Source organism: Rhinatrema bivittatum, chromosome 1 (assembly GCF_901001135.1).
Source record: "Rhinatrema bivittatum chromosome 1, aRhiBiv1.1, whole genome shotgun sequence".
NCBI lineage: Eukaryota > Metazoa > Chordata > Amphibia > Gymnophiona > Rhinatrematidae > Rhinatrema > Rhinatrema bivittatum.
The window spans coordinates 71,402,305-71,429,953 of NC_042615.1; the positions used below are offsets into that span (position 1 = coordinate 71,402,305).

Consider the following 27,649-nt stretch of genomic DNA (forward strand, 5'->3'; position numbering starts at 1 on the left):
CTTTTTTGTTTGCTTGCCAGGGTTTAGAGTCCAACAGGATAAAGATCATACAAGAGAGTAAATGCTCAGTAGAATCTATATGGGTAGAAATCCCATGTGTGTTGGATAAGAGTATAGTGATAGTATACTACCGTCCACCTGGACAAAATGGTCAGAAGATGATGAAATGCTAAGAGAAATCAGGGAAGCAAACCAATTTGGCAGTGCAATAATAATGGGAGATTTCAATTACCCCAATATTGACTGGGTAAATGTAACATCAGGACTTGCTAGAGGCATAAAGTTCCTGGATGTAATAAATGATTGCTTCATGGAGCAATTGGTTCAAGAGAGGGAGCTATTTTAGATTTAATTCTTAGTGGAACGCAAGATTTGGTGAGAGAGGTAAAGGTGGTGGGGCCACTTGGCAACAGTGATCATAACACGATCAAATTTAAACTAATAACTGGAAGGGGGACAATAAGTAAATCTGAAGCTCTAACACTAAATTTTAAAAGGGGAAACGTTGATAAAATGAGGAAAATAGTTAGAAAAAAAACTGAAAGGTGCAGCTGCAAAGGTTAAAAGTGTTCAACAGGCTTGGACATTGTTTAAAAATACAATCCTAGAGGCGCAGTCCATATGTATTCCACGCATTAAGAAAGGTGGAAGGAAGGCAAAAGATTACAGTCATGGTTAAAAGGTGAGGTGAAAGAGGCTATTTTAGCCAAAAAAACATCCTTCAAAAATTGGAAGACGGGTCCATCTGAAGAAAATAGGATAAAACATAAGCATTGTCAAGGTAAGTGTAAAACATTGATAAGACAGGCGAAGAGAGAATTTGAAATGAAGTTGGCCATAGAGGCAAAAACTCATAATAAAAACTTTAAAAAATATATCCAAAGCAAGAAACCTGTGAGGGAGTCTGTTGGACCATTAGATGACAGAGGGGTTAAAGGGGCTCTTAGGGAAGATAAGGCCATTGCAGAAAGACTAAATGAATTCTTTGCCTCAGTGTTTACTAAGGAGGATGTTGGGGAGATACCAGTTCCGGAGATGATTTTCAGGGGTGATGAGTCAGACGAACTGAACGAAATTTCTGTGAACCTGGTAGATGTAGTAGGAAAGATTGACAAACTAAAGAGCAGCAAATCTCCTGGACCTGATGGTATGCATCCTAGGGTTCTGAAGGAACTCAAAAATGAAATTTATGATCTATTAGTTAAAATTTGTAACCTATCATTAAAATCATCCATTGTACCTGAAGACTGGAGGGTGGCCAATGTAACCCCAATATTTAAAAAAGGCTCCAGGGGTGATCCGGGTAACTATAGACCAGTGAGCCTGACTTCAGTGCCAGGAAAAATAGTGGAAACTATTCTCAAGATCAAAATCGTAGAGCATATAGAAAGACATGATTTAATGGGACACAGTCAACATGGATTTACCCAAGGGAAGTCTTGCCTAACAAATCTGTTTCATTTTTTTGAAGGGGTTAATAGACATGTGGATAAAGGTGAACCGGTAGATGGTAGTGTATTTGGATTTTCAGAAGGTGTTTGTCAAAGTCCCTCATGAGAGGCTTCTACGAAAACTAAAAAAGTCATGGGGTAGGAGGTGATGACTTTTTGTGGATTACAAACTGGTTAAAAGACAGGAAACAGAGTAGGATTAAATGGTCAATATTCTCAGTGGAAAAAGGTAAACAGTGGAGTGCCTCAGGGATCTGTACTTGGACTGGTGCTTTTCAATATATATATAAATGATCTGGAAAGGAATACGATGAGTGAGGTTATCAAATTTGCGGATGATACAAAAGTATTCAGAGTAGTTAAATCACAAGCAGACTGTGATACATTACAGGAGGACCTTGCAAGACTGGAAGATTGGACATCCAAATGGCAGATGAAATTTAATGTGGACAAGTGCAAGGTGTTGCATATAGGGAAAAATAACCCTTGCTGTAGTTACACAATGTTAGGTTCCATATTAGGAGCTACCACCTAGGAAAAAGATTTAGGCATCATAGTGGATAATACTTTAAAATCGTCGGCTCAGTGTACTGCAGCAGTCAGAAAAGCAAATAGAATGTTAAGAATTATTAGGAAGGGAATGGTTAATAGAATGGAAAATGTCATAATGCCTCTGTATCGCTCAATGGTGAGACCGCACCTTGAATACTGTGTACAATTCTGGTCGCCGCATCTCAAAAAAGATATAGTTGTGATGGAGAAGGTACAACCAAAATGATAAAGGGGATGGAACAGCTCTTCTATGAGGAAAGGCTGAAGAGGTTAGGGCTGTTCAGCTTGGAAAAGAGATGGCTGAGGGGGGATATGATAGAGGTCTTTAAGATCATGAGAGGTCTTGAATGAGTAGATGTGACTCGGTTATTTACACTTTCGAATAATAGAAGGACTAGGGGGCATTCCATGAAGTTAGCAAGTAGCACATTTAAGACTAATCGGAGAAAATTCTTTTTCACTCAACGCACAATAAAGCTGTGGAATTTGTTGCCAGAGGATGTGGTTAGTGCAGTTAGTGTAGCTGGGTTCAAAAAAGGTTTGGATAAGTTCTTGGAGGAGAAGTCCATTAATGGCTATTAATCAAGTTTACTTAGGGAATAGCCACTGCTATTAATTGCATCAGTAGCATGGGATCTTCTTGGTGTTTGGGTAATTGCCAGGTTCTTGTGGCCTGGTTTTGGCCTCTGTTGGAAACAGGACGCTGGGCTTGATGGACCCTTGGTCTGACCCAGCAGGGCAATTTCTTATGTTCTGTTCCCAGCTAGGGCCCATTGTTTGTGTTTAGGCTGCCCGCCCTCCCCATTACTAACAAAACCAGTTGTGCTCATTGCCACCTATTTTTGGTGGGTTTTTTTGAACCCTTTACATGTTGGGGGCAGCCTGCAGCTAGGGATTCACCCATGTATGAGTTCTACCATCTTGCTTGTGCTCTGAGAAAGCATTGGTAAGGTAAATATAAAACACTGATAAGACTAAAAAGAGAATTTTGAAAAGAAGTTGGCCATAGAGGCATAAACTCATGATAACTTTTTTTTTTTTTTTAATTCTTTATTAGTTTCACATATTACAAAACCAAAAATTTTGCAATGAGAAATAAACAGATAGGTGGAAGATGGCGGCACGATAGGAGTCGGCACCGAACAGCTCCTTGTTTCCTCTGAAAAGTAGCGTTTAAAAGTTTAATATGCCTCCGAAGAGAAAAGGAAAGGTCAGGGTATACCCCTCGACGCCTCCACCATCTTCGGCAGTGTATCAGGAGATTACTCATGATAACTTTTTAAAATATATCTGAAGCAGGAAGACTTGAGGGAGTTGGTTGGACCGGTAGATGATTGAGGGGTTAAAGGGGCACTTAAGGAAGATGATGCCATCGCGGCAAGACTACATTAATTCTCTGCTTCGATGTTTACTGAGGAGGATATTGGGGAGATACCCGTTCCGGAGACTGTTTTCAAGGTCGACTGTTCAGATGAACTGATTCAAATGACAATAAACCTCAAAGATGTAGGCCAGATAGAAAAAAATGAAGAGTAGCAAATCACCTGGACCGGATAGGATACCTCCCAGGATTCTGAAAGAACTAAAAAAATGAAATTTTAGACCTATTACAAGTAAATTGTAACCTATTATTAAAATCATCAGTTGCACCTGAAGACTGGAAGGCAGCCAATATAACACCGAAATATAAAAAAGGGCTTCAGAGGTGATCCGGGAAACTACAGACTGGTGAGCCTGACTTCAGTGCCGGGAAAAATTGTGGAAACTGTTGTAAAGAGTAAAATCACAGAACATATAGATAGACATGGTTTAAGGGGGGGACAGCCAGCATGGATTTACCCAAGGGGAAGTCTTGCCTCACAAATCTTCACTTTTCTGAAGGGGTGAATAAGCATGTGGACAAAGGAGAACCGGTAGATGTGGTGTATTTGGATTTTCAGAAGGTGTTTGACAAAAGACCCTCATGAGAGGCTTCTATGAAAACTAAAAAGTCCAGATCCTGGAGACGTCCTTTTGTGGGTTGCAAAGTATTGCATGAATGGAAGAGGCGGGGGGGCATGGCTGAAAAGGTTAGCTCACTCCTGCACTAGACTAACCCCTCCACTCTTCTCTTAACTTTAAAATATATGTATTCGTTCTATTTAATTCTTTTTTTAACAATTTTGTGCTGGAGAGAGATTGTCTAAAACAGATACATCAGTTTCGAAAGCTGTTGGAAGGCAAATAGTGCTTCACAACTTTCTAGATCAAACAAACTCTTTTCTGTGTGTGATGCAAAAAGAGGCTCCTGTAAAACAGTTGGGTGCAAGCTGATGGGATACGTTCCACAAATTCTTAAACAGTAATTCTTTAAATACATTCCCGGTTAGCAAATCAGCACCAGCGGGTCAGCTGCTTGCGCAACCCAGCGCTGCATCTGTAGTTCTTTCTGATCTCCAATTACATTTTTCTCAGCCAGTTAAAGCCTAGTAAGGGTAAACCTGCTGCTGACCGTGCCTGACCTCTTCTTTTCATAACACACAATGAAAGGTTCTTTGTGAAGCAAAGATCACATTTGCACAGCATAAACGCCAACAGTACAGAACTAAAGGCTTAAGTTCTTCTACTTCATCATTTTTCATCAATTTCAAAATTATTCCGATTTGACGAATGCTAAACTTCTGCAAAAAAAAAAAATATATATCAGCATAGTTGGGTTACTTTAACCCTGAAATTACTGATGCAGTGAAAATGGTTCTGCTGCAGAAGGGTTAAGGACAACATAAGCAGAAGGAAATATTACAGTGATTTATAGTAGAAATGAAGTCTGCCATGGGGCCTGACTGTCACCTGCCTCTCGGGTATTCATTGAGACTAGAACTGTGTATGGCACTGTGATTCCGGCCTTTGAGGTGGCAAGCTAGGCCACCAACTGCTACGGAAGTCTCTCGTGAAGAATGGAATTAGCTCTTCCCTCTCTCCCATTTATTTATTTTGAGAGGGGCTGGGGTGACTTTACTCAAAGCTGCCCCTTCCTCAGTTCCCATCTGGCTAGTTACTTTCTTATCATGCCCTTATGTGCCTTGTCTGCTTGACTAGATTGTAAACTCCAAGGAGTTGGGAATGCCTATTACGTGTGTCTGTAAAGACTGCATATACCTGTTAGTGCCATATAAATAACAAGTGTCAACAAGTTGTAGGCGATGCCTTTTTATTGGATGAACTCTTAACTTTCTGGAGTTATGCTTCCTTCATCAGGTCAGTGAGAAAACAGCACAATTACACTGGATTTAAATAGTACAATTTATTTAAAAGCTCCTATAACTTGCCCTCCTGAACTCAAATGATAGGCCAAAGCAGTGTGCAATAAATATTAAAACGTACATAGACGACATGTGCAGATAAGCTAAGGCCTAACTGACTCTACTATTTAATAGAGATATGAATCGGAACTGATATCGGATCCGATTCTGGTTCCGATTCACATCTATAGAGATGTGAATCGGAACTGAAATCGGATCCGATTCTGGTTCCGATTCACATCTCTACTATTTAAACCCAGCGTAATTGCACTGTATTTTCACTAACCGGATGTATTGACTTAGTCCATTAAAAAGGTATCACCTACAACTTGTTTGACTCTTATCTCAACATATTCATATAGACTAAGACAGCAACCATTATGCTTCGCTCGGTGATTTACAGTAAAAGACTACAGAGAAGGACTGCAGTTCACTTTTATTATTGAGAACTGAAGTAGTACAGAGGATTATCGCTCCAGTGACTCATTTGTGATAATTTTTAATATGATCTGCAATGATATACTCGTCTTGGGATGAATATCGGAGTTCGTCAGCTTTTTATGAAGATTTCAAAACAGAAATTTAAAAACCATAATTTAAAGTTAATAAATATAAATAAAGCAAAGGGACCTATGATGAAATCATGAGTTTGATTGACAGATAAACTCATGGAGTGTGGGTCCTACAAACAATATATGTGGGTGTATTGCACATGTGGTTATATCATAAATGAGAAAATTTGACCAGTGAAACCTATCTTGTTTTGTGAGTGTGTTGCACTTTAAAGGGTTTCTGGAATACATTGTGTATATTGGGCGTTTTTTGTGATTAAGTAGATCTGAACCACACATGACGTATGGTACAGTATTACTCCAGGACAACTTCTGTGCTTACATCCCACACCGTCTGGATCATCTGGGGGGAGGAAGTGTTTGTGTGTGTGACAGAGAAGGGATTGGTGCTAGTGTATGTGCGCCCTGAATGGGGATCATTGGGGGTGAGAAGAGAGGCTGAGTAACGTGTGGATCAGCTGGGGGAGGAAGGAGGAAATGTGTGAGAGAAGGGATTGGTGCTGATGTATGTGTGTGCCAGATTGAAAGGTTAGAGAGGGAGATTCAAGGGGGAGCAGGACCAGAGTTCTGTCAGGACCCTGCCTCATCTCATCCCTTCCTCCCCCCACTACAATTCAGGTTCTCTCTGCCTTGGTCTCCAGATTCTTTCCCCTAGATCCTAGAACCTTCCTTCCTCTCCAGATCCTGGAACACACTTCCCAATATATCCTGCTCTTTTCTCCCCTTTCTCAATTCCTCAATCATCTAGGCCTGTGTGATTTCCTGCTTGGACTACTGCAACTTACTCTATATTGAGATACCTTCTAAATTAAATCATCAGTTGCAACTCATACAGAACACTGCAGCTCAAATGATGATTAATGTGAGCAGGTATGACAAGACTACTTCAACCCTAAGGGTGTACCAATGGCTCCTACCAATCTACCGTGCCAAATTTAAAATCCTAACGCTTACCTCTCAGGCAACATACTCCTTATCTCAGCTGTTGCCTCTTCCCATATATGCCTCCCGCCCTCTGCACTCAGCATCACAAGCCCGACTAGCTGCCCCAGTCCCAATGGAGCTATGCTTTTTGAGCCACTAGGAAGAGGACCTTCCAAGGAGCAGTCTCAACTCTATGGAACTCCCCAACTATCCCAAGTGTCTCAGACCTACTGCCTTTTTCAGAAAGGTACTAAAAGGTGGCTCATCCAAACATTATTCAGCCCACAGCTGACACCCCGAGCTGAAAGCCAAACTTCCTGTCAGCGACCAATGCACTTTACTAGGTACCCATATCAGTCATCTGGCCCTGCCCATCTTCACCGATCCTATTTCAACCACGGCATCATTCTAGGAATTATGGATCCTCTCCTAACTAAACTACACAGTCTGTTTCCACTACATGTTACCTTATTTCACAAGGCGTACTGATGCTCCCCTTGATTCTTTATCTAAGCTGCTCTGTATTTGTAGAATGTAACTATAAATGAACGGCTCATCCTGTAAGCATATATTCATGAATCTGCCAATCCGGCTGCAGTATTCTTGAACATAGGACAAGTCACTCCTATCTGTACCCCTCTCCTCTACCGTCAATTCAGACTCCGTGCTTTCCACTTGGCTGCGCCCTGTGCTCGGAATAGTCTTGCGGAAGTGGTGCGTCATGCTCCCCCTCTTGCCATGTTTAAATCCCATCTAAAGACCCACCTTTTTGAAACCGCTTTTAAATCTTATTTCTGATTGTCTGCTTTTAATCTTGTTAACTAACTTTCTTTTCTTTTTAACCATTGTCTTGCTTCATGAAACACCCCAAGTGACTTGCCCTGTATGTTTGTCTTATTAGATTGTAAGCTCTGAGCAGGGACTGTCTTCTTGTATGTTAGTGCAGTGCTGCATATGCCATAAAGCACTACACAAAGGAGTGCTGCATATGCCATAAAGCACTACACAAAGGAGTGGTATTGTGAATTGCAAGTTTTACACTGTGAATGTAAACTTTAGCCTGCTGCAACACGATTTGAACTCTTTAGCTGGAAAATCATGAAATAAAAGATACATTTCACAACAGAGAGAGGTTCTTAAACTTGCAAAATTTTTAAGTTTTCAGTGCAGAATTCTCCAAGGAATGCAGTAATAGGGCACCCTATCTAGGGCTTCTGGTTTTTCTTGAATATTTTACTTTAGCAATCCACAGAGCCCAAGGAGAGCTCCAAGCTGGTGGCAGTGCTAACATCTTGCGGCAATACAGCAGTGTCTGTGGTTGCAGCTACAAATGGTAGCAGCTGAAAGAAGTTGTTACTGCCTGCATCTCCGCTTGGGCTCTTCCTGTAACCTAATGAAAATCCCTGAAATCCAGAAGACCTAACCATAAGGCAGTGAACTACCCTCCCCTTCTGTATCACCTCCAGCACTCGCTCCGCCTCACCCAGTTCCTCTCCCAACACACACTCTCTCATATCTTGTGCCTTCCAACTCTCCCCACTTCTGACCCAAGGGAATAAAGGCAACATTTGGGAAGCTATATATCCAAATACCCCCGTAGTATGGCAAATAAGGTCCCAAATCATCTAGAGGCAGTCATGGAACAGGCTGCCGTGGATGTAGTGGCTGTCACAGAGATTTGTACATGGAAAACCCTGACTGGGATATAGTTATTCTGGGAGACAACCTATTCAGGAAAGACAGGGTAGGAAGAAAACCGAGAATGGTGGCACTATATGTTATAATCTACATATATTGTATATGTATCCTGGATTATTGGTCTGGTGTTAGTCTTTTGCCAATCAATCAACTCTTGGATCAGTGTCCAATTAATGTGACAACCACCCTTCCAGCCAGAGAGGGAGACGCACACAGTCTGTAAGACATGCTATGTATGTATGTATATATGTATGTATGTGTATGTATATATACACACACACACACGTTGGGAGTTTTTGACACACCCACTCTTTCTGTCCTACACATTCCGCTGTTGTGCTGGTGTACAAAACAGCGAGTGCCCCCGCTCCAGCCCTGCCGCCTCCTTTATGTAAAGTTTTTGCTTGTTGTGAGCCCTTCCCCAGCCTGCAGCAGTCTCCTACCGTTCCCACCCGTCTTGGCACCCCGACTCTGCAGAAGGCTCTCTGCTTCTACAGCCACCCGCCGCCTCTGAGAGCTCAGCCCAGCCACCTCCCATAGAAGGCTCCCCAACACTGCACAGTCACTTTCTCCTGGCTCTCCCCCTCCCCCTCCTGGCTCTCCCCCCTCCCTCTCCCCCTTGATTGCAACTTGCTTTCACCTCTGTGTTCCCCTCCCCACCACTTCAGGGCACTCCCATTAACTGAATGCTACACAGAGCCTGTGGCTTTTATGGCTGCCCAGGCTCTGGTCTGCCCATCTATTCCAGAGGAGAGGGGACCACAAGTGATCCCATACTGTTCCCCCAGGGCTTAATAAAAGAGAAATCGAGCCTTGGCTGAGACTAGGGAAAGCCACAGACTCAAAGGAGCGCAATTCTAGATGGAGGCCTGCTCTCCCACATGGAGCCAGTTCAGCCAGAGCTGGTAGGTGCCCTGGGCCTTGCAGCTTGGCACCTCTCTGTCCGTCCGTCCCCCCCTCCCACACACCATTAAAAATGATGAATTTATAATAGAATTTTCATGGAAAAGGTCAATTATAGTTCAGTCTTCTGAGGTACAAATATCACAACATGTATATTTATTTTCATTGCTGTGGTGCTCACCAGAAAACCCTGCTAAACTCCTCAAAAAAGACACTTTGAATCCATATGGCATTAGCCATATTATGTGTTCTGAGTCTGGACTTGACCCAGAGAAAGCCATGAGTAAACTGAATTACAATTGCAATACAGTAAACCTCCCAAACCTAAACCGTGCTAACTGCCAGTACTTAATCAGTGACAGCCCTACCTATGAAAAGAAACACTGCAAATATTACCCCAGGCCCTAAAACATCAATACATCTCCTGTTAGGAAATCAGAGCAAGCCAGGCTGTTGGAGATATCTACACAAAAACTGCACGCTAGCAGAATACCTCACCTCGGACACGCATACAGAGCACTGAAAGACCCTCACCTAATATAGAATAAAAAAAACCCCATAAAGTATAAATAGAACTGTGCAGACAAAAACTGAAGTGGAAACTGCAGCAAGCCAGCCAGTGCAACAATGGAAAAACAAAATCAATCGCCTTCCTTGTGAAACATCAAATATAGAATCAAGAAATATAAATCATCAATATTAGTAAACCCATACTAATAAAAATAATTATTTCAAAACAGCTGATGAATGGAACATCTATTAATTAAAAACTTGTATAAATTGTAAATAAATTTCCCAAGCACCAATAAAATATTTTAAAACAGCCATGTCAAATAACACTCAATAATTAAAAATGAATATAAAAAACATCCCATGCTCTCAGTGGGGCCAATGCAATACAGTGTGCTCAGCCAAGCGCACTGTTTTAACCCACAGTCGGACGTGGGTTAAATATGCTCTAATCCACCCCCTAATGCAGTAGGGGGATTAACACCTATTTAACGTGCGTCCGACGCGGAGTGAATGTGAGAGCGCTCATCACATGCAAATGCATGTGAATGAGCCTATTAATCATTCACTCCAAATGCAAAAAAATAAATGCATCTCAGACACACATTTATCGCTCAGATATTAACACCTGCCTGGAGCAGGCGTTAATAGCTGAGCGCATTGAAAAGATGAACAGAAAAGCAGAAAAAACTGCTTTTCTGTACTTATCTATTTATTTATTTATTTATTTATTTATTTACTTACTTTAAAATAGAGATCGGCAGACCGCCGAGTTATGAAGACTGACGCCAGTAAACTCGGCGTCAGTTTTCATAACCGGCCGTTTGCCAGTAATGAAAATGGCACCGATAAACTCTGTGACCGTTTTTATTACTGGCAGACAGGCAGGTTATGAAAACCGAGACCGAGTTTACCGGCGTCAGTCTTCATAACCGGCAGCCGCGGCGGAAGGAGGCGCTAAGGTCGCCCAAGTGACCCTAGCACCTCCTTCCTAACGCGACCCCCTAATTTCCATATTCATGGTGCCCCCCCTTGCGGGAGCCATGCATGCATTTAAAAAAAAAAAAGCAGGCACTGAAAAGTCAGTGCCCGCTTTCAGTGCACATAATTGCATCGGCCCCAGTATCTGGGAGCTTTGGATTCCAGTCATCCCTGAGATTATTGTTGATTAGTTTTGTGTGTGGGGGTGGGGGCGCAAGAAGGGGAAGACGCACAAACTTTCTCCTCTCATATACACCCACGTTTGTTCTTACAAATGCTCACCGACACACTCACACACATGTGCTTACTCACACAGTCTCACATACTTGTCACACATGCACCGTCTCTCGCTCCCAAACATGCCATGCCTGATCCAAGAGTGCTCACTAACTCAGCATACTTTCTCTCTCTTCACCCTCCGCAGCCTCTGAATACGTTTAAAAAAGCTTTTACCTTCACTGATGGTCCGAGTTAGATCCGAGCAGGGCTGCCTGTGGAGGTTCCCCATGGTGTGGGTGAGGACGGCTGAATGGCTCCAGTGCTTGGGGGGGGGGGGGCTTGTTGTTTTTTGCAGTGGCCAACAGCAAAGAGTAGTGGGAGGCCTTCAGCCGGCAGTGAGGTAGGAGTGTGGGAGATCTGCTGGCAGAGGAGGAAGCAGAAATGTGAGTGGAAGCGGTGGGAGTGTTTCCTGCCGCCATGTGCTGGGGGGAGAGGGGAGCAGGTCCCAGCTGCCACGGTGCTGGGTGGGGAGCAGACCCCATTCTGCTGCGGCTGTCATGATGAAAATTAGAAGGTAGACCTGAGTGGAGAGCCTCATGGGGGAGGCTCCTGTTCTCTGACAAGAGCTGCTGTGGCCTGAGTGGAGAGCCTCATGGGGGGAGGCTCCTGTTCTCTGACAAGATCTGCTGTGGCCTGATGTTGGTTTTAGCAGCTCCGCAGGCAGGGACCACTGCGACCAATACCAACTCGCATGATTGGCTGAACTGGCCCACCAGGACATCCCCGATAGGCCAGTCCGACCCTGGTGAGAAGGTTTCAGGTGGGCCACTAAGTCTCACGTAAACTAAGTAAAAATAAAATAGAAATATGTTTAGCTAAGTTATATATTAATACTTGAGATATATCATTATTTTAACAGGAGGTGTGTGAGAGGGTGATGCCTTAGAAGCAAAAAGGTTGAGAACCTTTGGTTCTTTTCCTTGAACCGGATGCTCTGGGCCCTGATTGGTAACTGGCACTTGACTCTGATATATTCCTTCTGACTGTAATCACAATAAAAAAAAACCCCCCAAAAAAAACAATGTGGCCAAGCAAATGACGTTTGGGAAACCATCCCCAGGAGAAAGCACAAAAACATTCATGAACCCTGAGCAGGATTTATATCTCTGTTTTCTGTTCTTGTGTTTCAGGCTGATGTGTGAAACCGTGCGATATGAAAGACATGAAGCAAATGAAGTTTTGTACTAGTAAGTGTTTTCTCTCTCTTCGTGCAGTATAGAGCCCAAAGGAAGCATTTCCGCTTGGTCGCAGCTTGCTGATAGCTTGTCCTTTGCATGTCCTCTAATTGCAAAAAGCTCCTGCAGTATCTCCTTTCTGTAGCATCCAAATGTGCAGATTGTAACACATCCCGGTGACAGAGCTTACACTAAAAGTCATGTGCCAGTGTGCACTCTATTACATTTGTAGCCAGGGAAAAAGATCAAGAATTAGTGGGCGTGACACGTTATCTCCTCATATTAAGCTGTCATTTGCTTTTCAGTCTGTAGAGAGAAAATGTTTGTGATCAGCCTTTCCTGCTATAGCTGCCAGATCAGCTCAAACTAGCGCAGCTGATAATTAGCAGGGGTATGAGCTGATGCCATTTCTGATCTAGTGGAAATGTATTACATGCACTGATTGAGCGCACAGCGACACTGTTGCCTCAAGAGGCTTATAATGGTGTTCTTTCATATCACATGACTCAAGCTAATGTGGAGGAAATAGTTGCCTTTACAAAGGTTTTGTATAAGTACTGTATAACAGTTTTACGGTAATCAACAACTTAGGTAATTGTATGTAAAGCAGCAGTGTTTCATGTTTGCATTTATTTTTTTCCTGAGTCAAGTGATCTCGTTTTAGGGGGGAAAATGTAGTTTATGGGAAACTCATCCGGATACACACAGATAATGTCTGCAAGATCTCTCTAGTCCACAGATTCCTGGCCACTGAACCTGCCTGTTCACGAGGTTTATTCTCACATCCTTGTAGCTGTCCCAGACTTTCTTGGATATTGCTAATCTTTTGGCTTCTGACACGTCCACTGGGAGGCAGTGTATTGTCCAGCCAGGTGACAGGGCTTTGCATGGCTATACCAGTGTTTCCCAAGCAGCGTGCCATAGTGCACCGGCGTTCCTGCAGACCTGATTAGGTGTGCCACAGAAAAGTCACCACTGCCTGCTGCTCGGATCCAAACCAGTATATAGGCCCTGCGCTCAGCACCTCGCAGCAAGTAATGGCTCTGAAATGTGCAAGAGTACCTTTTTGAGAACAAGCATAGTTAGGCACGCTGCGTCTTCTTGCTACAGCCGGAACCCCCACTCTGTGGGAATTAATGGGCAGGATGCAGGGCACGGGTAGCCAGGCTCTGCTTTGTGCAGTACATACATTATAGACAGCTCCTCCTCTTTCCCCCATCCTGGACCTCTTCCTTTGAGTCCTTCCAGCCACTGTCTTATCTCCAGGTTGAATGGGACAGGGTGAGTTATGCCCTGCGCATTGGGTGTGACTCACTCTGAAGGTTGGCATCAGCAGCCGTGGAGGAGCTCTAGTAGGCACATGTGGCAGTCAAGGTAACTAACCAAGCCAGCTGCCCACACCTCTCTGACTTCTCCTGTCTCCTGCACTTGTTATATAGAGGGCGCAGGTCCATTCTAATGGGTGCATGTGTCTCTCCACCGCTTCTCTCCCTTTGTTTTAAAATTTGGAAGTGAGAGTGGTAGGGCTTTCAGTGCTTCCCGAGCTTTACTTTTGCAGAGGCTGGTGTGCCACACAATGTTTTGTTAACGTCCGTGTGCCCTGTGCTTGAAAAGGTTGGAAAACATTGGGTTATACAGTTATTTCAGTACCTACAGAGTGTATGCCTGGTACGTAGAAGATGCTTTCTGCTGCTGTGAGAGAACATCCTTTGATTGCCACCAACTGCAGCAGAGAAGTCTGCAAGCTCCCCGTTCTGCGTAGTGGAGATTGCTTAATGACATATCTCTTTTCTTCCAACACAAAACACAGACTTCCAGCAAGATACCCCTCTTCCAAGCACTCTAACATGTTTTACCGAAGGATCTGTTCACCTGCCTTGAATTTTAAAGTTGGGAGATGCCCTGTAAATGGGAAACGAAGAAATGGCTGGAGGATCAGCAGCATCTTCCCATTCCTCCTGCTTTACTCATCAAAATGATAAAGGGGATGGAACAGCTTCCCTATGAGGAAAGGCTGAAGAGATTAGGGCTGTTCAGCTTGGAGAAGAGACGGCTGAGGGGGGGATATGATAGAGGTCTTTAAGATCATGAGAGGTCTTGAACGAGTAGATGTGACTCGGTTATTTTCACTTTCGAATAATAGGAGGACTAGGGGGCATTCCATGAAGTTAGCAAGTAGCACATTTAAGACTAATCGGAGAAATTTCTTTTTCACTCAACACACAATAAAGCTCTGGAATTTGTTGCCAGAGGATGTGGTTAGTGCAGTTAGTGTACCTGGGTTCAAAAAAGGTTTGGATAAGTTCTTAGAGGAGAAGTCCATTAATGGCTATTAATCAATTTTACTTAGGGAATAGCCACTGCTATTAATTGCATCAGTAGCATGGGATCTTCTTAGTGTTTGGGTAATTGCCAGGTTCTTGTGGCCTGGTTTTGGCCTCTGTTGGAAACAGGATGCTGGGCTTGATGGACCCTTGGTCTGACCCAGCATGGCAATTTCTTATGTTCTTATGTTCTTATCATGACTGCCCACCACTTGAATGCCCCTTCAGAAACGACTATTTTCCTGTGCTCGGGCATTGCTGTTTTAAATCTATTCTTGCAGTGAGCACATTCTGATGATTGTGTTTTAGCTGTGTGTGTTAACTTTACAAATGAAACTTGGAACTGGACAGTCTGGCAGGTTGAGCGGCCCCCGGTGGGCTAGGCCTCGCACTTAGGCTTTTTTCTTGTATGCCATGTGGTAGGCCGCGGTGGCCATTTTGGCGCGCTCTTCTGCATGGGCTGCTGCCCTCTATAGGCCGTTGGTGTGCTCAATGTGTCAGCTCTGCGCAAGCGTTGTGCACTCAGTTTTTGGGCGTGCTTTTATGCGCACAAACGTTTTTATGCACTTACCTTGGCGCATAGGTTGCACGTGTGCCTTGATGCGCTTTCTTCTAGGCGCTTTTTGGGTGCATTTCATTTTTTAGTATGAGGCTTTCCGACGCACGTTTACAACAGCGATGGTGCCGGTAAGCAAGAAATCTAAGCTTCTTCCTATTTGTGTTGCCTGTCATATTAGGGCTTCTCAGCCTGACCTGACTTCTAACATGTGTCAGCCTGCTCAGCCGCTCAGGGAGAGCTGTCTTTCTTGGATTTTGCTAAGCCTGGCTCTTCCCATTCTTATGATGGGTTGGTTATGGCCTTGACTGGCGTCCTCTGCTGGCAAGGGCAATTCTATGGGACCAACTCCATTTCTTTCTGGGCTTGGTCTGGACCCAGCTGCTTTTTCTTGTGGAATTTTTTCAAGACTTACAAGCCTTTCTTCAGGCGCAGTCCTCTGCTTCCCCCATTTCTGTCTGGTTGGACCCTCAGCCGGTGGCTCCTCCCTCTTCCAGTCCTATGCTTAAGTGCCGAGGCTTGCCTCAGCTCCCTGTGGATGTTCCCAACAGGAATCCGGATGGCTCCGATGATGAGTTTGATCGTGATTCCCTGGAAGATGGGAAATTCCTCCAGGGTTGGAACCGTATTGAACCATGCTGCGGTTCTTTCATAGAGATGAACTGCCTGCTCTGATTTCCCAGACCTTGAAACAGCAGGGTGGTGTTCAGCTGCTATGTCAGAGCAGAGGAAGAATCCTATCTTGGTTTCCTTATGTAAAGCTGCTTGTTTTTTTCCTGGTGATGGATGCCATCCAGCAATTGATTGATCTGGAATAGGATGCCCCAGAGGCAAAGTTTAAAGGGGGTCGGACACTGGAAGGCCTTTACCCCCTGGATCCGGCTATGAGAGAACGTTTTTTCCCAAAGTGGATGCTCTGGTATGTGCCATGTCTAAGCGGACGACTATCCTCATAGAGGGAGGGCGCAGCTTTGATGGATGTACATGATAGAAGGATTGAAGCTATTCTTAAGCAAGCCTTTGAGGCAATGGCGATGAATTTACAGATTGCCTCCCGTTGCACCCTAGTGGTGAAATCTTGTCTGCTTCTCTCTGAGGGTTGATGAATCTGGAGGGAATTCCAGAGCGGTTATGGAGCCTGCTGCCACCTTTTTAGCAGACACAGGCTGTGATTTGGTCCAGACTTCGGCCAGAGGAGTGGCTTTGATGTTAGTGGCCAGGCGTCAACTCTGGTTGCGAAATTGGTCAGCTGACACAGCTTCTAAAACAAATCTTACCTAGATGCCCTTTAAAAGCTCGCTCTTGTTTGGGAGTGAATTGAAGAAACTGGCCAGTAAGTGGGGCAAGTCTTCAGTGCCTCGGTTTCCGGAGGATAAGAAACCTTTACAGTGCCCCTTTGGTATGAGGGGTCGTTTCTGGGGTTTCAGAATATTTGTGCCTACAGAGGGACGACCTTTCAGCAGACTTGGCCTTTTGGTAGGTCTCAGTTCTTAGTCCCTGGCAGCCCAAGAGAGGAACAGGCTTGGGTGATAGACCTTCCCGAGCTTCCCAATGAAGGTTTACCGACCCACCATCTGGAACAGGAAATAGGGGAACATCTCTCTCTTTTATCCAGAGGTAAGTTGAGATCACATTGGAGCAATGGGTCCTGGAGGTGATACGCAAAGGGTGTGCACTGGAATTTCACAGTATTCCTCGGGACCTGTTCATGGTGTTCCCTTGCTACTCCTCGCAGAAGAAGCAAGCAGTGGAGTTCACGCTTCAAAGGCTTCTCAGACGGAGGGTTGTGGTTCTGGTGCCCGCATCTCAAGAAAGAATGTGGTGATATTCCATTGATTTTGTTTTGCCTAAGGGGGGTAGGGAACCTTTCATCCCATCTTGGAATTCAAGAGGGTCAGCCGTCACTTTAAGGTGACTGATTTTCGAATGGAAACCTTACGCTCTGTAATAATGGTGGTGCAGTCAGAATTTCTGACCTCCTTGGATCTGTCAGAGCTTACCTTCAAATTCCCATCCGATTGGAACACCAACACTTTCTAAGCTTTGCAGTATTGGGGTGCCATTATCAGTTTTGGGCACTGCCTTTTGGTGTAGCCACTGCTTCTAGAACATTTTCCAAGATTATGCTGGTGGTAGCAGCAGCCTTGTGAAAAGAAGGAATCCTGGTGCACCTGTATTTGGATGACTGGCTGATTCGAGCCAAGTCTCAGGAAGAGAGTCGCTTGGCAACACACAAAGTGATCTCCTTTTTGCAGGAGCTTAGTTGGGTGGTGAACCTGACCAAGAGCAATCTTCAATCATCCCAGACGTTAGTGTATCTGGGGGTCCAGTTCAACACGGGACAGGACAGAGTTTTCCTACCGGAAGTTTGGATCCAGAGATTGAAGCTTCAAGTGCGTCAATTGATGAACATCATAACCTTGACGGTGTGGCCCTACCTTCAGGTACTCAGCTTGATGACAGCTACCCTGAAAGTGGTGCTGTGGGCAAGGGCGCATATGTGTCCTCTTCAGTGCTCTCTTCTCTCTCATTGGAACCCACAGTCTCAGAATTATGCGGTTCGGCTCCATTTGCCGATGGAAATCTGCTCCTTCCGCCAGTGGTGGTTGCAGGAGGATCATCTAAGAAAGGGAGTTACCTTGTCCTCTCCAGCCTGGTTGGTACTCATGACAAATGCGAGTCTCCATGTTTGGGGGGGCTCACTGACTGGAGCTATCTGCCCAGGAGTGCTGGAATGCCGAAGAGACCCATTGGAACATCAATCGCCTGGAGGCCCGGATGGTACAGCTGGCATGCTTGCATTTCAGCCATAGGCTGCGGAATCAAGCAGTTCGCATGATGTCGGACAACGTGATGAAGATGGGCTATATCAGTCGCCAGGGAGGAACAAAGAGCCAGCAAGTGTCGCAGGAAATAGATCAGCTGATGGAATGGGTGAAAGGTCATCTGCATATGATCTTGGCCTCTCACATTGCAGGAAAAGAGAATGTAAGAGTGGAATTTCTCAGCGGGGAAAGTCTGGACCCAGGAGAGTGGATGTTGTCAGCTGAGACGTTTCAGCTGATGGTGGATCGCTGGGTCCTTCCATTCCTAGATCTACTGGCGACTTCTCAAAATGTGAAGGTTTCTCGCTTCTACAGTCGCAGGAGAGATCCATGGTCCCTGGGAATAGACACTCTTGGACAGGTCTGGCCAGATATCAGATTGCTTTATGCCTTTCCTCTGTGGCCTTTGCTGGACAGGATAATTCGCAAGATCGAAGGCTACAGGGGGCTAATACTCCTAGTGGCGCTAGATAGGCCCATGCATCTGTGGTATGCAGATTTGCGGTGACTCCTGATGGAGGCCCCCCTTTTGTCTTCCGCTGCACATGGATCTGCTTCAGCAGGGACTGGGTCTTCATGAGGATCCGACTCGATTCTGTCTTATAGTTTGGCCCTTGAGAGGACTTGCCTGTTAAAGCGTGATTATTCCTCTGCGGTGATTGCCACTTTACGGCGCGCTTGCAAGTTCTCCACTTCCTTGGCTTATGTGCGGGTTTGGAGAGTTTTTGAGGCCTGCTGTGAAGAGCGGGGTGTTCTTCCTCATTCAGTTAAGATCCCTCTCATTCTGGATATTTTGCAGGATGGATTGAATAAAGGCTTGGCCCTTAATTCCTTTAAGGTGCAGGTTGCAGCTCTTGCCTGTTTCAGAGGCCTGGTGAATGGTGTTTCCTTGTCATCTCATCCTGATGTGGTCCTTTTTTTTTTTTCTTGAAGGGAGTGAAGCACCTTATTAGGCCTCCTTTGAGGTTACTGGTTCCATTGTGGAATCTTAATTTGGTGCTGGACTTTTTGGCGGGCCCTATGTTCCAACCACTGTGTAGCCTTTCCTTTCGGTTGTTGATGTTGAAGTGTTCCTGGTGACTATATGTTCTGCGCGTCAGATTTCTGAGCTGCAGGCCTTGTCTTGCCGGGAGCCGTTCCTTTAGATGACTCCAGGGGTGATATAGTTGCGTACTGTTCCATCCTTCTTGTCCAAGGTAGTCTTGGACTTTCATTTGAATCAGTCCATTTCCTTGCCATCCCTGGATAAGGTCAGGGATGTGGAGGAGCTTCGCTTTTTGCGCTCCTTGGATGTTAAGCATCTTGTCGTGCGATATTGGAGGTCTCTGAGTCTTTTCAAAAGACGGATCGCCTGTTTGTTCTCCATGGTGGGAGTAAGCAATGCGCTCCAGCTTCGTGGGCTACCATAGCTTGTTGGATTAAGGAGGTGGTCACGGCCGCGTATGTGGATGCTGGAAAGCCGTTGCCTACTCAGGTTAGGGCTCAGGCACTGTCATGGGCAGAGATTAGTCTGTCTCCTGTCTAAATCTGCCAAGCTGTGATGTGGCCCTCCTTACACACTTTTTCCAGGTTTTACCATCTGGATGTGCAGGCTCAGGAGGATGCAGCCTTTGCACATACAGTGTTGACTGGACCACGGGCAGCCTTCCTGCCTCTTGGGGAGTAGCTTTAGTACATCCCACTGGTCCTGAGTCCATCTGTCTATACACTAGGAAATGGAGAAATTACTTACCTGATATTTTTTTTTTCCTTAGTGTAAACAGATGGACTCAGCTTCCCGCCCTCGACTGCCACATGAGTGTGTCAATAGAACTTCTGTGGGGCTTTGGGTCCCAAGGTATTACTGGTAAGTGTTCATCCAGACCCTAGCTTGGGGTACCTAGAATCTTATGTGAGTTCACTATTTATGGTTGGTTGAGTACAGTTCTGTTTTTAATCAAGTTTTTGCTAGTCTGTCCACAGTTGTTTTTGAAGAGAATACTGGCAGGCTGTGACAGCTTGCTCTGTTGCCATCTGCTGGCAGGAGAGCATAAACCCACTGGTCCTGAATCCATCAGTCTAAGGAAAACAAAATTTTTAGGTAATTTCTCCAATGGTGGCAAGAGTAATGACCCTTGTACACTAAAAGTTTTTTCCCATGTTGTTTGTAGGAAAAATGCTTAGAGGCCAGTTTTCAAAGGGTTTAGAAGCTTAACTTTGGGAGTTAGGCTCCTAAATTGTCTCGTTTGAAAATTTGCTAGGCCTGACTGCTTACATTTAGGCTCCTAATTTGACTAGACCCATGAATTTAGTACCCTAAAAAGAGGGCAGCTACAGAGGCAGAGTTAGGACAAGGGAAAAAGTTAGATGCTCTGCACTGATTATTTGCACTATTTATTTATTTATTTATTTATTTATTTATTTATTAACTTTTATTTACCGACATTCGTGCAGCACATCATGCCGGTTTACATAGAACTCAGATGGGCGATACAATAAAACATTAAAACAAAACAATGTATAAAGAATAAAATAATGTAAAACCATAACAATGTAACCTTAGAACAACATACTATTTCTTACAAAAGTACACATTAACTGATCATGATCAAAAAATAAATTAAATTAAGCTGTAGGGGGAATGTTGTTTCTTCTAGGGTATCCAATTATCCACTAGGTACCGAATTTACTCTCCTAAATTTAGGAAAAATATAGTGTCCTAAATCTAAGCACCTAACAGGTCGATACTCTAAGGCCGCGGTAGAAAGAGTGCGGCATTGCCAGGCGCACCCTCGTTCCCCGCACGCACAGTTCTCTTCACCTAGCGCTCGATACTCTCTTCTAATTGCATGCAAATGCATGCCGCGGCTGCGAAGCCTTAGGCAAGCTTTAGGCCCGCGCAACCCATTTTACTGTATAGAGCGCCTATACAGTATCCTGGGTTCGCGGGCCTAACGCTTCACGGCCGCGCTGGTATCTGTCATTTCAAATGACATTTGAAATGACAGGTACCAGGAAGTGGACAGTTATGTTCCCCGATGCTCGGCAAACTTTCCCCCAGCCCCCGCTCACCTGCCCTGGCCCCGTCCGGTCTCCGGTGCAGCCCCAGTCTGTCTCCTCCTCCCGAGGCAAAAAAAAAAAAAACCTGAAAAAGTAGCAAGGCTCGGGCCTGCTACGATAGTCCCTTCTCCCTTCTCCTCTCCTCCCGATTTCGGCGCTCAAGGCGGCCGGGTGGGCGTGCATTCATCCAGGCAGAGAGGGAGCCTTGAGCACCGAAATCGCACGGGCATTCATTCATGCATCAAATTCCTTATAGGAAAACCTCTTTCTAACAAATAAGTTGATCTCCAGCCTTTTTTTTTTTTAAAATCAGAAAAAGACCACTGAACCCTAGTCATAATGAAAATAACTTTGGCTCCTGAATGGGCAACCGATTAGACTGGGATAAACAGAAACAATGCCCGTGCGATTTCGGTGTTCAAGGCATGAGCGCCGAAATCGCACGGGCATTCATTCACTGCCGGCGGGGGCCGTGCATTCATCCAGGCAGAGGGAGCCGGAGGCCGCTTTCGCCGCCGGCTCCCTCTGCCTGGATGAATGCATGCCCACCCGGCCGCCTTGAGCACCGAAATCGGGAGGAGGGGAGAAGGGAGAAGGGACTACCGTAGCAGGCCCGAGCCTTGCTACTTTTTCGGTTTTTTTTTTTTTTTTTTTTTTTGCTTCGGGAGGAGGGGACAGGACTGGGGCTGCAATGGAGACCGGATGGGGCCTTGAGCGCCGAAATCGCCCCCATTTTTTACACTTTATTCCCGTTTTAATTTTCTAACACCACACTAACACCAAGTAGAGGGTGGCGGTAAACTAACAGGTTAAGGACGCGGCAAAATAGCGGGTTACAAAGGAGATAATCTGAGCGCGCGTCACAGTATCGGAGGGGAATAGCTAATTCCTTCATTATACAGCTAATTCGTTCATTTACATATCATATACATGCTGCGTGCGGAAAGGGTTATGTGTCTGTTTTAAGAAGCGCTAAGGACGTGTGAAACTGGAGACTGTATCACTGGATCGCCTTACGCGTCCGAATTGTGCGCTCCCAGCTCGTTACAGACGGGAAATCCTCAACCGCATGTTACAGTATCGACCTGTAAGTTAGGTGCCCAATTTATGCATCTATTTTCAGCTGAAAACTGAGGTCTCTATTCAGTAGCATGGCAAGCAGACAATTTATCTGACTAAAGATAGCCAGAAAAATGGTCGCAGATATTCAGTGGAGTGCTGCCAGTTAGGCACCCCACTAAATATAGCCAGATAAAGTTCCAATTAGGATGTTATTTGGCTAACTTTGAATATTGGAGTTAGCAGGATAAATTATCCAACTAACTTAGCTCTACCTTGAAACACCTCCAACTTATGTGGCTAACTTTTATCCTGCTAAACAGTCAGAGAAGTCTGAGTCTGTCAGAGTAGCAGGAAATTTAAAACATGAGTGAAAGCCTTCATGGAATAGCAGTTACAACCCCGAGCAAGAAGGCAAGAGGGTAATCTGCACAGTGCATCTCTTTCAACCCTGAGCAAGAAGGCATGGGGTAATTGCCACTCTTTAATTTTGATATGTTTCCTTTTTGTCAACTTCTAGTGAACCTCAGGGTGAGGTATAAATTATATGTGGATAACATCCAGTTTTTTTTTTCTTCCTGTTTCTTCCTTACTTCACAATGCTCTTATTCAAATATCTTATTCCTTATTTGAAATTAAAGACTGATTGTCCTGTAATAGAGCTTGCACTGAATATTGGTAAGACCGAGATTATCTTGCTTGCTCATTTTCCTCTTGCAGATCTTCTTCCTTTTTTGTTGTTTAATGATCTACAAATAACTGTCTCTAGCCAAGTGTGGCATCTTGGTATTCAGCTGTACTCTACCTCTGTGCCCTCACATAATAGTTGTAAATAAAGCATTTCTGAAACTTAGATTGTTACAAAATAAACCCTTTGCTGCCAGTTAAAGTCTTTAGCACATTAATTTGCGCGTGTGGCGCGTTAGTGCTAGCTTGGCTTGACCGCTGTAATGCTTTGTGTTCAGTCCTGCCTCAATCTACCTTAAAGGCTTTTCAGGTAGTCCAGAACATGCTGTCTGCTGGTGATTAGAACCCTTATTCATGGGCACATTACTCCAGTTCTGGCAGGACTCTGTTGGCTCCTGACCGTGTGGAGAGTGAAGTTTAAAATTTTAATTGTTTTTAAAGCCATCAGTGGCCTTGTTGCCTATGTGTTTTAATTCTTCTAAAAAAAATCACCCTTTTTGTACTCTAAGTCCTACTTCCGTAGCTTCCTTGATGATCCATCCTTTAGCAGGTGAGTTTGGAGGAATCCAGGGCGTGAATATTTGCAGTAGTGGATGATGGTGGAACTCTTTGCCAGAAGAGCTCAAAGCTGAGACTTTCACAGCAGAAAGTTACTTAAGGCGTATTGATTCGCTCAAGTTTTTTTGCATAATCTAGATTTGATCGGTACTTGCTATGTGCAGTCCCTGATAAGTGGCTGCACTTAGTCCAGTGGTGGGCAAACTATGGCTTGCAGGCCAAATCCGACTCTTAAAGGTTTTTTTCTGGCCCACCTATCACTTGGACACTATTATGTGTGACCTACTGATGCTCCAACCTGCCTGCCCAACGTCATCAAAGACCAAGTTATCGCCCTTGATGACACTCGATGCATGAGCAGGGAAGTTGGAGCATTGGCTCTGCACAGGCAGGATTCCCATCTCCTAGCAAAGAGAGCTTAGCGTACTGGCGAGATGAGACCCGTTCGTTGGCACTGGTGGAATTCCCATCCCCTATCAGTGAGTTACTGGCGTTGGCGGGGTTAACACCCCTCGCCAGCAAAGAGAGACCTCACTTGGTGGTGCTGACAGGGTTATCACCCCCCTGCCAGCAAGGAGAGACTCCATTTGTTGGTGTTGGCAGAGTTTCAATCGCTGCCAGCAAGGAGAGGCCCTGTTAGTGTGCCGAGAGGCCCCATTGTTGGCATGCTGGTGGTGTTTCCACTTCTCACAGCCAGGAGGGCCCCATTGTCAGAGCGCTAGTGGGGTTCCCATCCTCTGCAAGTGAGGAGAAGCCTCACGCTGCTGTGAGGAGGAGCGGTAAGTAATAAGGGCATAAGGGAAGGGACAGAAAGGGAAGGAAGGGAAAGTGGTGAGGATGGTAACAGAGAAATAGAAGGGACATGAATGAGTGGGAAGAAGAGGGTAAGTGACTGAGAAGGGAGGTGGTGAGTGTCAGGGAAAGGAATAAGTGGATGGATGGGAGAGGGGGCGAATGACTGAATGGGAAGGGGTGAGAATGAGAAACAGAAAAGGGTGAGTGGGAGTGAGGGAGTAAATGACTGAGAGGGAGGAGGACTGAGTTGGGAGAGTGAGTGACAGAGGGCATTGACTGAGAGGGAACATAAGAAATGCCACACTGGGTCAGACCAAGGGTCCATCAAGCCAGTATCCTGTATCCAACAGTGGCCAACCAAATCACAAGTACTTAGCAAGTATGAATAGATCCCAAGCTACTAATCCATATTGATTAATAGCAGTTTATAGACTTTTGCTCTAGGACCTTATCCAAACCTTTTTTAAACTCAGCTACACTAACTGCCATAGCCACATCCTCTGGCAATGAATTCCAGAGCTTAATTATGCATTTCGTGAAATAGAATTTTCTCCGATTTGTTTTAAATGAGCTACTTGCTAACTTCATGGACTGCCCCCTAGTCCTTGATTTATCTGAAAGAGTAAATAACTGATTCACATTTACCCGTTCAAGTCCTTTCATGATTTTGTAGTCCTCTATCATATCTCCCCTCAGCCATCTCTTCTCCAAGCTGAACAGCCCTAACCTCTAAAGCCTTTCCTGATCGAGGAGCTGTTCGTACCCTTTTTAATTTTGGTTGCCCTTCTCTGCACTTTCTCCAGTGCAACTATGAATGAGGTGACCAGAACTGCACACAGTATTCAAGGTGCGGTCTCATTGTGGAGCAATACAGATGCATTATGATATCCACCATTTTATTCACCATTGATAAGACAGGCGAAGAGAGAATTTGAAATGAAGCTGGCCATAGAGGCAAAAATTCATAATAAAAACTTTTTAAAATATATCCAAAGCAAGAAACCTGTGAGGGAGTCGGTTGGACCATTAGATGACCGAGGGGTTAAAGGGGCTCTTAGGAAAGATAAGGCCATTGCAGAAAGACTAAATGAATTCTTTGTTTCCGTGTTTACCAATGAGGATGTTGGGGAGATACCAGTTCCGGAGATGGTTTTCATGGGTGATGAGTCAGATTAACTGAACGAAATCACTGTGAACCTGGATGATGTAGTAGGCATCCTAGGGTGCTGAAGGAACTAAAAAATGAAATTTCTGATCTATTAGTTAAAATTTGTAACCTATCATTAAAATCATCCATTGTAACTAGAGGGTGGCTAATGTAACCCCAATATTTAAAAAAGGCTCCAGGGGCGATCCGGGTAACTATAGACCAGTGAGCCTGACTTCAGTGCTGGGAAAAATAGTGGAAACTATTCTCAAGATCAAAATCGTAGAGCACATAGAAAGACATTGTTTAATGGAACACAGTCAACATGGATTTACCCGGGAAGTCTTGCCTAACAAATCTGCTTCATTTTTTTGAAGGGGTTAATAAACATGTGGATAAAAGTGAACCGGTAGATGTAGTGTATTTGGATTTTCAGAAGGCGTTTGACAAAGACCCTCATGAGAGGCTTCCAAGAAAACTAAAAAGTCATGGGATAGGAGGCAATGTCCTTTTGTGGATTACAAACTGGTTAAAAGACAGGAAACAGAACATAAGAACATAAGAAAATGCCATACTGGGTCAGACCAAGGGTCCATCAAGCCCAGCATCCTGTTTCCAACAGTGGCCAATCCAGGCCAATCCAGGCCATAAGAACCTGGCAAGTACCCAAAATCTAAATGGTCAATTTTCTAAGTGGAAAAGGGTAAACAGTAGAGTGCCTCAGGGATCTGTACTTGGACCGGTGCTTTTCAATATATATGTAAATGATCTGGAAAGGAATACGACGAGTGAGATTATCAAATTTGCGGATGATACAAAATTATTCAGAGTAGTTAAATCACAAGCTGACTATAATACATTACAGGAGGACCTTGCAAGACTGGAAGATTGGGCATCCAAATGGCAGATGAAATTTAATGTGGACAAGTGCAAGGTGTTGCATATAGGGAAAAATAACCCTTGCTCTAGTTACACGATGTTAGTTTCCATATTAGGAGCTACTACCCAGGAAAAAGATCTAGGCATCATAGTGGATAATACTTTAAAATCGTCTGCTCAGTGTGCTGCAGCAGTCAAAAAAAAAGCAAACAGAATGTTAGGAATTATTAGGAAGGGAATGGTTAATAAAACGGAAAATGTCATAATGCCTCTATATCGCAGGTGCGGCTATATTCAATGTGCGTTGAAGACCGCACCTTGAATACTGTGTACAATTCTGGTCGCGCATCTCAAAAAGATATAGTTGCGATCGAGAAGGTACAGAGAAGGGCAACCAAAATGATAAAGGGGATGGAACAGCTCCCCTATGAGGAAAGACTGAAGAGGTTAGGGCTGCTCAGCTTGGAGAAGAGACGGTAGAGGTGGGGATATGATGGAGGTCTTTAAGATCATGAGAGGTCTTGAACGAGTAGATGTGACTCGGTTATTTACACTTTTGAATAATAGAAGGACTAGGGGGCATTACATGAAGTTAGCAAGTAGCACATTTAAGACTAATCGGAGAAACACACAATAAAGCTCTGGAATTTGTTGCAAGAGGATGTGGTTAGTGCAGTTTGTGTAGCTGGGTTTAAAAAGGTTTGGATAAGTTCTTGGAGGACAAATACATTAACAGCTATTAATCAAGTTTACTTAGGGAATAGCCACTGCTATTAATTGCATCAGTAGCGTGGGATCTTCTTAGTGTTTGGGTAATTGCCAGGTTCTTGTGGCCTGGTTTGGCCTCTGTTGGAAACAGGATGCTGGGTTTGATGGACCCTTGGTCTGACCCAGCATGGCAATTTCTTAATTTCTTATGTTCTTATTCCCTTCCTAATAATTCTTAACATTTTGTTTGCTTTTTTTGATCGCTCTGCCACACTGAGCCGACAATTTAAATGTATTCTCCACTATGATGCCTAGATCTCTTTCCTGGGTGGTAACGCCTAATGTAGAACCTAACATCTTGTAATAACAGCAAGGGTTATTTTCCCCTATATACATCAACTTGCACTTGACCACATTAAAGTTCATCTGCCATTTGGACGCCCAATCTTCCAGTCTCACAAGGTGTCCCGCAATTTATCTTAATTTGCTTGAGATTTAACTACTCTGCAAATTTAAGCACCACTCGTCGTACCCCTTTATAGATCATTTATAAATAATTAAAAAGCACCGGTCCTAGTACAGATCCCTGAGGCACTTCACTGTTTATCTTTTTTTCCATTGTAAAAATAGGCCATTTAATCCTACTCTCTGTTTCCTGTCTTTTAACCAGTTTGTAATCCACAAAAAGATATCACCTTCTATCCCATGACTTTAGTTTTCTTAGCAGCTTTCATGAGGGACTTTGT

At 44.4% G+C, this 27,649-nt stretch overlaps 1 protein-coding gene across 9 annotated transcripts in view; it reads left to right on the plus strand.

Annotated features, from left to right (window-relative positions):
* The window catches only part of RAPGEF2 (Rap guanine nucleotide exchange factor 2), a 624,821-nt gene that overhangs the window by 223,079 nt on the left and 374,093 nt on the right, over positions 1-27,649 (plus strand). For all 9 annotated transcript variants that reach the window (XM_029617182.1, XM_029617118.1, XM_029617324.1 and 6 more), the window contains exon 3: positions 12,282-12,338. In XM_029617182.1, the coding sequence (XP_029473042.1) occupies positions 12,282-12,338 (57 nt within the window). The remainder of the gene's footprint in view (positions 1-12,281; positions 12,339-27,649) is intronic.